The following is a 13,552-nucleotide window of genomic DNA, read 5'->3' on the forward strand; positions in this document are numbered from 1 at the left end:
AATACGCCATTTAGTGGCATAAATTAAAATTTTAATCTACTTCTATATTTTATTTTTGCCTTTCTCGTACAACTAAGTTGTACCGAAAGGCTATCATTTCACTCCAAATTCGAACTTTTGATAGAAGTCCCGGGGATCCATAGTGTTATATACCATTCGACTCAGCTCGATGAGCTGAACAAATGTCTGTCTGTCCGTGTGTGCGTGTGTGTGTGTGTGCACAAAATACCATAAAAAACATTAGCCAAATTTTCACATAGAAACTTTAAACCGATTTTCTTGCAACAAGTTGCATCCGACAGAGACTGAAACGCTGTTGATCACTATTGAATTTCATATTAATTGCGAATTGCAAAAAAAAAGATAATATTAAAATAGTGATGAGACATAGTCACACAGAACAATATTGTGTTATGAAAAATGCCTAGCATCTATGAATATGTTTAATGTTTATCCGTGGCTTGCTCCCATTAAGAGTTCCATCGTACTATAAAGATGCTCGTGTTGCACGCATTTAGGCGTAAGTATGTATTTCGTTCAGTTTCATAGTACAATGAAATTGTCCGAAAGTCAAAATTCGAACATAGGAAATTCGAGAAACTTTTGGCAGCGCCATCTGTCGTCTACTAGTGTAAATTTTCTATCATAACATTAGACGTTGTAACTGTTTTGCCTTCCTTGTACATCATCGAGATGTAAGCGTAAAGGCTACATTTATTACCTTTTTGCGCGAGAAAGGCACCATCACCGCTAGGTGGATTAATCTGGGTTTTTTATTTGATACTTGCTTAAGATTTGATACCGGGGTAAAAACGAATGTGTAGCCTCAGACTCCCCGAAGAATTCGACCCAAATCCAAAAAATATTTGAATGTAGAATTAATAGACTATTTTTGGGTATCTGTTGAAACGTATTGCCAAAAGAGGGTGCGTCCTGTTAGGTCTGCCTAGGATGTGCTGGGGTTCGACAGTGGGCTCTGTTGAACTTCTATAGAAAGCTGCATGTATCCGCAAGCAGGCCCTATCAAAGTGACCGTGTGCCGCTCAAAGCACACTAGCCTAGCGCTGGTGTTGGGGTGGGATTTTAATCAAATTTGACCCGACTGGTCGAGCGTCTGTTCACCACAGAAGGTGCGGCTCCAACAGCGTCTGTTCTGGCATCCAGCGGCTGAGTATGAAATGCTATTTCCCGGAAACTATACCTAAAATGGCAGCCCCATCTCCGTGGATATGGAACCTTGGGTCAACAACCTACTGTTCCCGAAACATCAATTTGTGTTACGGTTTATTTGTGTTCGTACAGTTCGTAAATGTTAAAGTGAGACTACTACTGGAATCGAAGTCGAAAGTCGGTAATTAAATTTTTATGTTGTAAAAGGTTCCAGGCACAGACAGTGTAGTAGCGCTTGACTTTGTCCCGCACGCTCAAAGGACAATATGTGACGTATCGCCGCTAGGTTCCACCTGTAGGCAGTTGATATTTTTGCATATTTCATAAATATTCTATCTATCTGAAATGAAAAAAACCCAGAATAATCCACCTAGCGGTGATGGCGCCTTTCTCGCGCAAAAAGGTAATAAATGTAGCCTTTACGCTTACACCTCGATGATGTACAAGATGCTATGATAGAAAATTTACACTAGTAGACGACAGATGGCTCTGCCAAAAGTTTCTCGAATTTCCTATATTCGAATTTTGACTTTCGGACAATTTCATAGTACTATGAAACTGAACGAAGAGCATACTTACGCCTAAATGCGTGCCACACGAGCATCTTTATAGTACGATGAAACTCTTAATGGGAGCAAGCCATGGATAAACTTTAAAAATATTCATAGATGCAAGGCATTTTTCATAACACATTATTATTCTATGTGACTATGTCTCATCACTATTTTAATATTATCTATTTTTTGCAATTTGCAATTATTATGTAATTCAATAGTGATCAACAGCGTTTTAGTCTCTGGCGGATGCAACTTGTTGCAAGAAAATCGGTTAAGAGTTTCTATGTGAAAATTTGGCTAATGTTTTTATGGCATTTTGTGCACACACACGCACACACATACGCACGCACGGACAGACAGACATTTGTTCAGTTCATCGAGCTGAGTCGAATGGTATCTAACACTATGGGTCTCCGGGACTTTTTATCAAAAGTTCGAATTTGTAGTGAAATGATAGCCTTTCGGTACAACTTAGTTGTACGAGAAAGGCAAAAATGCAACATTCCTCCAGGGATTCAGACGGGAATCTTTAGTAGTTCCGACGGGAATTTCTGGATATTTCGACGGAAGCCCTCCAAGCATACCGAGGGGAGCCTCCTGGGATTCTGAAGTGGCCACTTTTGTACAGTAAAATATTGTTTTTAAGGTCAGGTCATGTTCTTCGTCTCTGTGCTAAGCACAAGTAAATATCACGGTAGATGAGAGGATGAAATTGAAATAATTTTATTTGGTGTACTAAAGTTCGTTTTTTGAATTCTTTCGTGAAAAACATTCAACAACAATAATATTTTTAAATTCTCCCTAAAAATTGAAAAAAAAAAATAAGTGGGGTAAGACGGTATAATGCGCCCCACCTGCCCAAAACGCTTCCCTTTGATTTCTATAAAACTATACCTAACTAAGGGTAAAAATCAGTTGGAACCTATAAATATTTGTAAAACCATCATATATGTGAATGTGGGAGTATTTTTGTATTACATAATGAAAATAATAGCAAAATACAAAAAGTTACAGTTTTGATGTAACTTTTCATGTTTGTTTGCTCAACATTCTGGAGCAATTCTAGTATACTGTCCGGAAAACTTGCACTGGAACACTCAGTTGAGCAACAACATATAACTTTTCTCAGTGGTTTAACATGATATAAAATTGCTTCCATCTGTAACGAAAACATGTTTCACTGGCCAAAACGCCCCAGTGTAGGCAGGACGGTATGCCCTTACCAACTGTACACAAGCGCAGCGAGCCTGCAGCAGTTTCTTCCAAATTAGTATGAATAATTTTGAAATGTAATTCATACCTGCTTAAATGGACTTATGTTGGTTTTTTAATGTCAAGCACATAAGGATTTGTAACCTTTTTATTATGGGATTGATAAAATACTAATGAAGGGCTATGAAACGTGTTTGATTACGGTGGGGCGTATTGCCCAGGCACTTTTTGAAATCCAGTTTTTCACGACTTTTCAAAAAAGCTTTATTACGTGTTCTCAATAATATTTTTATATGACTACTCACAGATAATGCATTTGCGACTTGCTCAACTACCAAATAACACAAAGTTTGCTAAGAAAATTATTTTGAGCTTTTTAGTGGAATGTTTTCACTTGTCATAAGACGAGTTTATACAATCCCATTGAATTCCACTACTTAATTGTATCTTGACAGATACGTATTTCGACCTCAACAGTAAGACCGTCTTCAACGAGACACTGAAGACGGCCTTACTGTTGAGGTTGAAATACGTATCTGTCAAGATACAATTAAGTGGTGGAATTCAATGGGATTGTATAAACTCGTCTTATGACAAGGACAAAGTTTGCATAAATTACGTTGAAAAGTAAAAAGTTTTCATAGGTATTGCCTTAGGGGGGGGGGCATATTATACCGTCTTACCCTATATGGTCCAATGAACCAGGCGGGTGCTAAGCTGTCAAATGTTTGTTGCCTCCAATCAAGCAAATGGACTTAGCCACGATGACGTCACGCGACGATTTTCGGTAAGAAGAAAACATCCGCTGCGGCAATGTTTACAAGAAATGAACCTCGACATGAACTCCGAGTTCACTGAAATATGGTCCAATGCACCGAATGAACACAATGACGTTTGAGACGGGCGCTGTTTACTAAAAATGAACACTTGCATGAACTCGATGAATGAAAAAGTATTCATTCTTAGTAAACAGCGCATCGCTCAAACGTCAATGATGAACTCGGTACATTGGCCCGCAGCGGATGTCACTTTTCCGACCGATAAGAAGAAGAAACGTGGAAAAAGAAGACGCTCGTGGTCAAGACCATACCGACGGCACTAACACTACGCCTTAGTCTATGAAAAATAAACACTGCAGTGAGTGAGAATGTTCTGAAACGCACAAAGTTTGGATAACTGTTTCTGCTCAGCAGAGTGTCTTCTACCAACATAATTATTTATCTGCATATTTCACGAATGGAATAAAGTGAAAACACTACATTTTTACGGATTTGGTGCATTTTTGTTCATTGAAATCCTTAATTTAATATGTGCCTTCAACACCTCTTTCCTTTGTAAAAACGGTAAACAATACAAATTTTCACAAATACCACAATTTATGATAGTATATGAGCATTTTGACATTGGAGTATAAATTTATGCGCCAAATAGGAGGGTACCGTCATACTTGCCAAACTCCATATGAAAAAAATCCGTTGTCGTCCCTCTGCAATGAACCAACACAATGATGTTTGAACGGTGCGCTGTTTACTAAAAATGAACACTTGAATGAACTCGATGAATGAAAAAGTATTCATTCTTAGTAAACAGCGCACCGCTCAAACGTCAATAATGAACTCGGTGCATTGGACCATAGACTTATGCAGGAGTTCATCGAATTCACTCACCCGACGGATTTTGACATATGAGCGGGTCGTTTTCTCGAACAAAAGTTCATTTTGCGTTCATTATGCGACCCGCTCAAACGTCATAATTTCTTGGGGGAGTTCATTTTGCGTTAGTCTATAATGCACGAAGTTAGGGCGCGCCCGATTTGGGCACATCACGGTATTCTAACATTAAGACGTATGCTCGGTTTTTTATTTGAACAAACGTTATAAACACAACATGTTCACTTTTTCTCTTGCTAAATTCCATGATTGACCCAAGCATTGCCTGATAGTTCCAGGTTGTCCAGGGTATTCCAGGTAGTCGACACCCTGGATAATATGTTGGGGCAATTTGAACAAGAGTCAATTTTTATTCATAACTTCTGTTTTTTATGTTCTCCAGTCAAAAAGTTATTTCGTAATGAAACAAATTAAGTATTTTGTTGCGCATGCTCGTAGCCGAAAGTGTACCGTGCCGCGAATATCTTGTTCCGAAAATATCAAAAAATATTTTTCCTAGTTATATTCCACTTGAGGTGATCCCGAAGGGAGCGGGTCATTTGGCATAAGGTCATTTGGCATAAAGACCATTTGACATAACGGACATTTGGCATAATTGACAATAGCGACAAAAGTGAGGGTCATTTGGCATAATGGACATATGGCATAATTTTTATTTTGTTCATAAAATAAGTTACTAGCCTAAGTGGTGCTGAAAAAAACTGGAATAATGAATATTACACATCTCGATAATAATATTACGAATACATTCGAAGAAAGCATGCATTAGCCGAGTATGAAGCAATGATAAATGTTATTTTTCCATTGAAAATAAAGCATCTATCGGAATGCGTTTGCCTTGGTTAAGCCAATGGTGGATGTGATCCCCTCTTTAAAAGTAGGCAATGGTGGATGCGTTTGCCCTGGTTAAGCCAATGGTGGATGTGATCGCTTGCTCGGATTGAGGAAATGGTGGATGTAATTTCTCTTTTAGAAGTACGCGTTTGTTCGAATTGAGGCAAGGGTGGATGTGATCTTTTCTTCAAAATAAGGCGTTTGCTCGGCATTTGGCGATGGTGGATATGACCCCTTCTTTAAAAGTAGACGCTCGCCCGGATTTTGGCAATGGTGGATGTGATCCCTTCTTTAATAGTAGACGCTTGCCTGGATTAAGGTAATGGTGGATATGATTCCTTCTTTGAAATTAAGCGTTTGTTCGGATTAAGGCAATGGTGAGTGTGATCCCTTTCTTAAAAGTAGGCGCCAGCCGGGTTAAGGTAATGCACTTACTTACCATGGTGGGTATGATCTTTTTTTTTAAGTCGGCATTTGCCCGGATTAGGGAAATGGTGGATGTGATTTCTTCTTTAAAAGTAGGCTTTTTGCCGAATTATGGCAATGGTGGATGTGATACCTTCTTTAAAAGTAGTCGTTTGTCCGCAAAAATGCAGTGGTGGATTTGATCTCTTCTTCAAAATAAAAAATGATTACTTTTATGAAAATAGAAGTTTGTCCAGAATACGGCAATGGTAGATGTGATTTGTCCTTTGGCTGTATGCGTTTTCGTGGAATAAGGTGGTAAATTTGATGCCGGGCGTCGATGTGATTCCTTCTTTAAAAGTAGGCTTTTGTCTGGATTGAGACAATCTTGGATTTGATCCATTCTTCAAAAGTAGGTGTTTGTCCGGAATCAAGTAAGGGGAATCACGATTTTATTTTTTATGTGGGCGTTTACCTGGAATAAATCAATGACGGGTGTAATCTTTTTCTCGGATGTAGCTTTTTCGTTTGTCCATCCTTCCGAAAAATGTCTATCATCAGTCTAAATCTATCAGAATATATGCTCGATCTACTCTAACTAACAGTTCCAAATTATGCCAAATGAACCACTTTTTTGATGCAGTTCAAAATTATGCCAAATGTCCGTTGTGCCAATCTCGATCTACTCTAACTATGTAAAAAAACACATCAAATAACCCTTTCCCTTTAACAGTTCCAAATTATGCCAAATGAACCACTTTTTTGTTGCAGTTCAAAATTATGCTAAATGACCTTTATGCCAAATAACCTTATGCCAAATGGCGTTCTTCCAAATGACCCAGACCCCGTTTTGCAACGTATTTCATATGTACTCACGCTTTCAGAGGCTTCATCTTCATTGGCATTACATCCCCACACTGGGACATTATCGCCCCGCAGCTTAGTTTTCATCATTAAGCACTTCCACAGTTATTAACTGCGAGGTTTCTAAGCCAAGGTACCATTTTTTGCATTTGTATATCATGAGGCTAACACGATGATACTTTTATGCCCAGGGAAGTCGAGGCAATTTCCAATACGAAAATTGTCTAGACCGGCACTGGGAATCGAACCCAGCCACCCTCAGCATGGTCTTGCTTTGTAGCCGCGCATCTTACCACACGACTAAGGAGGGTCCAAGGCTTTCAGAGGCACAATTCCCAAAAAGCAAGATGCACGAACCAGCAAAACCAAAATTTTCATTTTAGAAACAATCTGCTTTGCTAAAAAAATAGTTTTTAAGGGAGTTAATTTTCACTAAGTTTCTTGTAAAAGTAATGTACAAAGAAGACGAACCAGGAGTGAGAAGGGGGTTGAAAATGCCGAAAAACGATGGCCGTACTTCTTTAACGATCCCTTATTCCGCGCATATACGTGCTTTTAATGAAGGAATCATACACTCTTCGCCTTTTCCCAGCAAATGCATACTTTTAAAGAAGGGGTCATCTATACTTTTCCCTTATTCCGGTCAAATGCGAAAATTTGAAGAAGGGGTCATCTACACTTTTGCCTTAATCCGGGCAAATACACACGTCTAAAGATGGAATCATAGAGCATGAGCATGAGCATGATTGACCGCCCATTGAAGTTTGGGACTAACATCATCTTCAACTGGTGACCCGAAAATAAGCAATACCAGCGCCGGCCGTGTCCGAATGCAGGTCAATTAAGGAATAGGTAGGAAATTGTTGACGTGATACTCACTTTGATAGAAGCCGACGAGTCATCTGCACTTCCACGAGAAATCATTGGGATGTTGGATATAAGGGGTAGGGAGTGTGGCAGGGTTCGTTTTGGTAAACGGTCTGCCGTGTATAGCGTGTAGTTTGATTTAAAACAAAAACAATCGAAAAACGCTAAATATTTTAATTATCGACCGCACTACACGGATGCGAACTAAATTTTCACTTTCTGATTAACTTACTCACCCGCACAAAGCAGAACAAAATTTCGGTGACCGGTGACCGATCGTTTTGCTTCCCGCACAAAGCATCGCTGATCGCTCTGCTTACTGGAGAATCTCCACACGTCTAAAGATGGAATCATACACGCTTAACTTTGTTTATGTTGTAGCTTGTAGGCATTGTACCAAACGGCCCGCTGCATTTGGCACATGATTATGCAAAATAGTCGAAAGGGGAAAGTGGGGCAAGATCATCATATGGGGCAAGACAGCCAACGTTGATTATGTCTAAAGTGAACATTATATTCATAATATTATTACGATTGGTTAACAATAATGTAAAAGGGCTATACAACTGAAACACGCACTTTGGCAACCTCACTTGTTTTTGAAATATTGATTTTAAAATGGTTTAGTTGAAATTCGAGTTCTTATAATTTCGTAGTTACATAATTTAAGGATTGAAGCCTAAATTACTCATTTTTCTGCACAAATTGATATAGGCATAGGCATTTATGTATCTATAGCCTATCTTCATTAATAATTTGAGGAAATTCATATTAATTATTATCGATCTTTGGAATATATGTCGGTTTGGGGCGCTATAGCCAACTGCATTAGGAACAAGGTCATCTCCAGTCGTGAGAAGAGTCGCCTGACCCTTGAATGCATGTTAAAAACCATCAAAATAGTTTCTGCCTGAGTCAGATATGATTAGCTTTGTATAGTTTTTATCGTAAAAAATAGCTTTAGGTAAATTCAGATGTTGTCGTAGATCCAGTGGTCAACAAATCAACATGGAATACGACATCTTTCAAGCGAAACACCATTCGAACATAATCCCTAGAAGTGCAAGAAATGTGTCACCAGTTCTAAGTAAATTCAGCACACATTTGGTCGAAAGTGAATTCAAACTAAATGATGTGAACAGTCTAATAATTGCACTGCACTCCTCAACCAATCTCAAAGTGAAATTTATCGGCAACTTATTATACATGTTTTTGAATCGTATGACAGGAAGGGTTATTTCTTCAAAACTAGAATACTGGCAATAATTTCTTTCAACTGTCGTTTTTTTTTCAATATTTTGTTTACTCGTATTTTTATCATCACTATTCTTATGTTTTCACGTTTTAATTGTGTCTGTTGATTCTTTTTCCATTATTATAATTCTTTTATCAATATAATTATAATTACTAATACATAATTAAATATTTGTTTGCTTTAATATAAGATCAATGATTCTTGTGTATCCCTCTATTTACTAAATAATTGTTTATTTTTGTTTAGCAGTTACCGAGATATACTTATTGATCGATAATATACCATTCTGCTTTTATATATATACTGTACTCTCCTCTCCTTATTCCTGTGTTTGCAATCTCTCACTTTTGCTTGAATAAAGTCGCGTTTTTTTGTTGCAGTTCCTATTTGTCATATCATTTATACTAGTCGCTAACATTGTACACTTTGTTCATGTTGTTCTTACATACTGGTTGTTATTGTGATTTCCGAACCAGTCACGACAATGGGTTGGCTCTGTCTTATAAAGCTTTAATCCCTTGTCATATTCTCCACTGCTCTAACAAAAAAAAAAATCTTACATGTTATCGGCCGAATAGTACTACCACTACCAGCCCTCCCACTTTGTGTTTGCGTATGTAAATATAGTCGCTAGAAAATGTCATTAAGTTCGAACTCAAAACAACAGAGTTCACAGGCAACTAGTTTTATTTCAAAGTTCTGGTTTGTCGTCCTTATACTTGATACTGCACTCATAAAATATGATAAAGAATCAAACTTCTATATCGTTTTCGCTAAGTTTTAGTATGTGTTTAGTTTTAACTTAAAATGCAATGAATCAGTTGTTTGTATCAAATAGCAAACTAAGGTAGCGTATTGTGGTAAGTACCAATCCGAGCAGGAGCTCTGGACGACCATTACAAAAGTGATCTGTGAGAAGTTTTGTTTGTCCCTTGAATACTTCTAGTGTGCTGGAAAGACATTCCCAGTTAATGTTTTTTGTGCAAACATAAAGGTAAGCATTGAAAAAGTAACTCGCTATATATGTTCTACAAAACATGCTTTGTTATCGAGTTTTGTATTATACGACATATGATATAGACACTTAGAAGGTTTCCAAAAACGGGGCTTTGCTTAAATTTAGAAGCATAGAATTAATAGTTTTGAATAGAGCGCTATTAAGCCCAGAGCATGGTTGCCAAACTTGCTTGTTTCATGTGGGTTGGAGTTGCGTGGCAATAGTCCACAAACGATTTAACGAATTTTCCGATAAGATCTTTTCCCTCCCAAATTTCATCATAAATAGAAAATATATACGATCTACTTACTAGCTACCTTTTTTTTACTTTATACAGTCATATAATTTTTTATATGCACTTCGTTCAACGTATTAATGTCAAACATATTTATATTCATACCTGCAATGGCTGTAAATTGTTAGGCTTCCCTAACTTCATTACAAAATTGATTCTCCGTTTAGATCTATTTCCCTATGTAACAATGCACAGTGGGTAGGTTATGCATAAAACTTTTAAGGTGTCGCCATGATACTCCCAAACTTACTCTTTGGTGGACTGAATAAATTCTTAAACCACCTAAATTTCTTCGAATTTTATGTTACGGGTAGTTCGCAAATCCTGCCCACTGTGTTTCATGTAATTTCTCAAAACCATTACGAATTTAAAAGACATTTGCTATACGAACTGAAATTTGCCCTTTCTCGCCTATAGTCTGTAACCGATGATCAAAAGCGCAACATAATAGTTAAAGTTGCAAGTTTTATTTGAATAAATTATTGTTCTCATGACTAACCGAATCGAAATTCAACTTGTGCATAAATATTTTCTAGAGCTTTTCTCTAGTCTCTGGCTGGTTTCATTCGTCCAAATATTTACATCAAACCAACTATCACTCCTACATTACTTGACCTGACTTGATCTAAGCTAGCCGCTGGCCCTTTCTTTATAGACTGAGTCTGTGCTCGCCCTCTTCATACTTCATCATCGCGTCCTAGTTAGACTACAGTGTGCAATGTCTCCCCTACATGGGTTTACCGCCACGTGCCGCTTCTTCCAGTGCTCTTACTTTCATTTCCCGCTCGTGTTGTCTAAAAATTGTGTTCAATGGATTATCATTAGCGAAAACTTTCAAGAATTCTCTTATGCAAAAAAAAAGAACGAAAATTAAAATATGAATAGAACTCTACTTTAATGCAATAAAGATCGTCTTTTTACATACAAACATATAATAAGTTTGGAAGAACATATGCTCGAACAAAAAATAAATAAATGGGATGCCTCTTTTGGTATAAAACCTTTTGGTACAATATCTTCTGACGAACATCACTCATGGTTAGGTAATTATTGCAACGGATTGTATGCCAAATGGGCTTCCCTATTGTAAATACTAAGGAACACAATTTCAAATGAGAAACATTCAGGTTCTCATATTACTAAAAGTAATCAAACAGAAAAAATCAAACAAATTTTCAAATATACCTAAGGTACTGCTCATGCAGCGAGTGGGCACGGTCTAACGCATTTTGTCGTTGGAACTCAGCGGCCTGCTGGTAGTGGTGGCGGTGGCGGTCATAACAGTCATACATACAAAAGGAGATGATAAATAGACAGAAATAGATATATAGAAAGACAGATCGCATCGTTCACAATCGCAGTTTGGCAGCACTGACGCAGACGTTTGGTGGTTGGTGACTCGCACAAATTTAGCACGTTGCATGCATCAATCAATTCGGGGGGTTGAGGGTTTGGTTTTGTCTAACGGACCCTACTGCGGCCATCCCGGGAACCTTACCTGTAGTGGATCGTACGTCATGCGCAACATGACCTCCGAGTGGGGATCCCTTGGCATCAGAACATTCGGCCTCGGATATGGTACATTGGCAGCTGCAATGGAAACAGATAAACAAACGTATACATATATCAGAATTTGAATGCTATAACATATTACACTTGTACAAAATTAAACTAAAACTATTTATCAATCAACGTGTGTTTTATTTACAAATGGAAATTCAGTAGAGTGCGTATGTAGGATAACGCGATGTATTATGGAGGATTTAAACATTGTGTCTTCAACAACCTGGCGCTTCGTTTCTAACACTGTCCGACTGATTTTTATTATCTAAAAAATATATACTGAAAAAATATTACCTGAAAAATACTGACTAATACCTAGGGTTATTTCACTTCATAGCTCCAATTAAGGCTAAGCTTTCATAGCTCATAGATGAATTTATTACAGTGAGATGGATTATGGAATATTTGCCCTTGCGCAGCGCTGTTGAGTTAGCATTAAGATACATTTTTTTAGTTTAACAATATGAGAAAGTAATTACAAAGGATCAAAATTTTGTTTTGATTGAACATTGAAGAGAGCAGTATCTATCTTTTGTAGCTCTTTTCACCATGGAATGGGATCATGCACTTAGGCTTACTCGATGGTACTTTTTGGGAGGACAAGATCACATCCCGTCCTCCTTTCAACCAGAAATATACTTTTGATAAAGTGACTTTATAAAGGAAAATTATTTATTAAGTCACAAAAAGGACAGCAAGGGCTTAACGACCCCTCCCCATGGCCACTGCGAGTTAGGATGCCTGTCAAGGATGTGGTGGGGTTTGACAGTGGGCCCTGTTAAACCTCTACAAAAAGTGTCTATAAGCAGGCCCTATCAAACCCAGTCAACATATGAACGTGTGTGGTGTCGTGTTGTTGTGGTTGTGGTTGACATTGGCATTAGCTTTCCGATTACTATCAATGTGGTTGAACAGCCGTAAATATTACTTAATTTACAATTTCCCGCTTCTTTTATAATTTCGTTAAAGAAATAATGACGCGGGCGCTTTGAGCGATTGATTGTTTATTCTCGCGAAGAATGAACAATTCTCGCGTAACATATGATTACGGCTTATAAACCAAAACCAAGATTTTTCATTTTCTAGCTTAAACGATTGCTTTGTAAATGATTCTTTGTCGTAGGTAAAACTCCGTACTTAATATTACTTAAGAAACACATTTATTGCTATTTTGAGTGAACGTCTCATGAACCATTTGCACCATAGTGGTTTTTAAGTCCTTTGTTGGCGCCCTTAACTACCATGCGGAATGTTTGCTTTGGTTTTTAGGCCGTTCACTTTATATTGTTTATTTAGCAAGTTAGCTTCAAGTTGTTTTAAAATGTATATTCTTGCTAGGTTTTGATATATCGCATAGCAGAACTACTCTGGCTAACAAATCTAAACAAATCCGATGGTGTTACAAGCTTTGAGCAAACGGCTTAAAAACCAGACGTGTTGCCGGTAATGCGAGTAAACGGCGCGATTTTTGTTTTAGCTGAAATTTTGAAGATTTCGAATAGTTTTTCAATTAATCTTATCTGCTGTTATAATATAACCATTTACGTATGACATTGACATGGTTTTTGGAATGAAATGAGCTTCTACTTCAATAAATCAATTAAATTACTCATAGAAAACTTGAACCTCATTTTTCTCGGTTCAGCATTGTTGGTTTTTCGGCCCTAATCATATGTTGCTCGAGAATTGAACAAATTAAGGTGATTATACAATCGAGCCATGTGGTGAATTTCAAATTCACCACACGGTTTTCTACTCCTATTGCCAAAAGTTCAAATCTAGTGAAATAATGTTCGTACAATTCTGAAATTGAAGTCGATTGTTTAGCTTAAGTAAGCAAACGTTCTACGGATGTGTCATCCC

At 37.6% G+C, this 13,552-nt stretch overlaps 1 protein-coding gene across 16 annotated transcripts in view; it reads right to left on the reverse strand.

Annotated features, from left to right (window-relative positions):
* Positions 1 to 8,856: 8,856 nt before the first annotated feature.
* Positions 8,857 to 13,552, reverse strand: part of LOC134209193 (proline-rich protein 36-like) — a 182,387-nt gene continuing 177,691 nt past the window's right edge. For 10 of the 16 annotated variants that reach the window (XM_062685176.1, XM_062685179.1, XM_062685180.1 and 7 more), the window contains 3 exons: positions 11,625 to 11,716; positions 11,312 to 11,379; positions 8,857 to 10,920 (listed from right to left, as the gene is read on the reverse strand). In XM_062685176.1, coding sequence (XP_062541160.1) covers positions 10,854 to 10,920; positions 11,312 to 11,379; positions 11,625 to 11,716 — 227 coding nt within the window. In that variant the 3' untranslated portion in view covers positions 8,857 to 10,853. The remainder of the gene's footprint in view (positions 10,921 to 11,311; positions 11,380 to 11,624; positions 11,717 to 13,552) is intronic. The other 6 variants (XM_062685188.1, XM_062685177.1, XM_062685189.1 and 3 more) reach the window with 2 other exon arrangements.

The sequence above is a fragment of the Armigeres subalbatus genome, chromosome 2, assembly GCF_024139115.2.
Source record: "Armigeres subalbatus isolate Guangzhou_Male chromosome 2, GZ_Asu_2, whole genome shotgun sequence".
NCBI classification, from domain to species: domain Eukaryota; kingdom Metazoa; phylum Arthropoda; class Insecta; order Diptera; family Culicidae; genus Armigeres; species Armigeres subalbatus.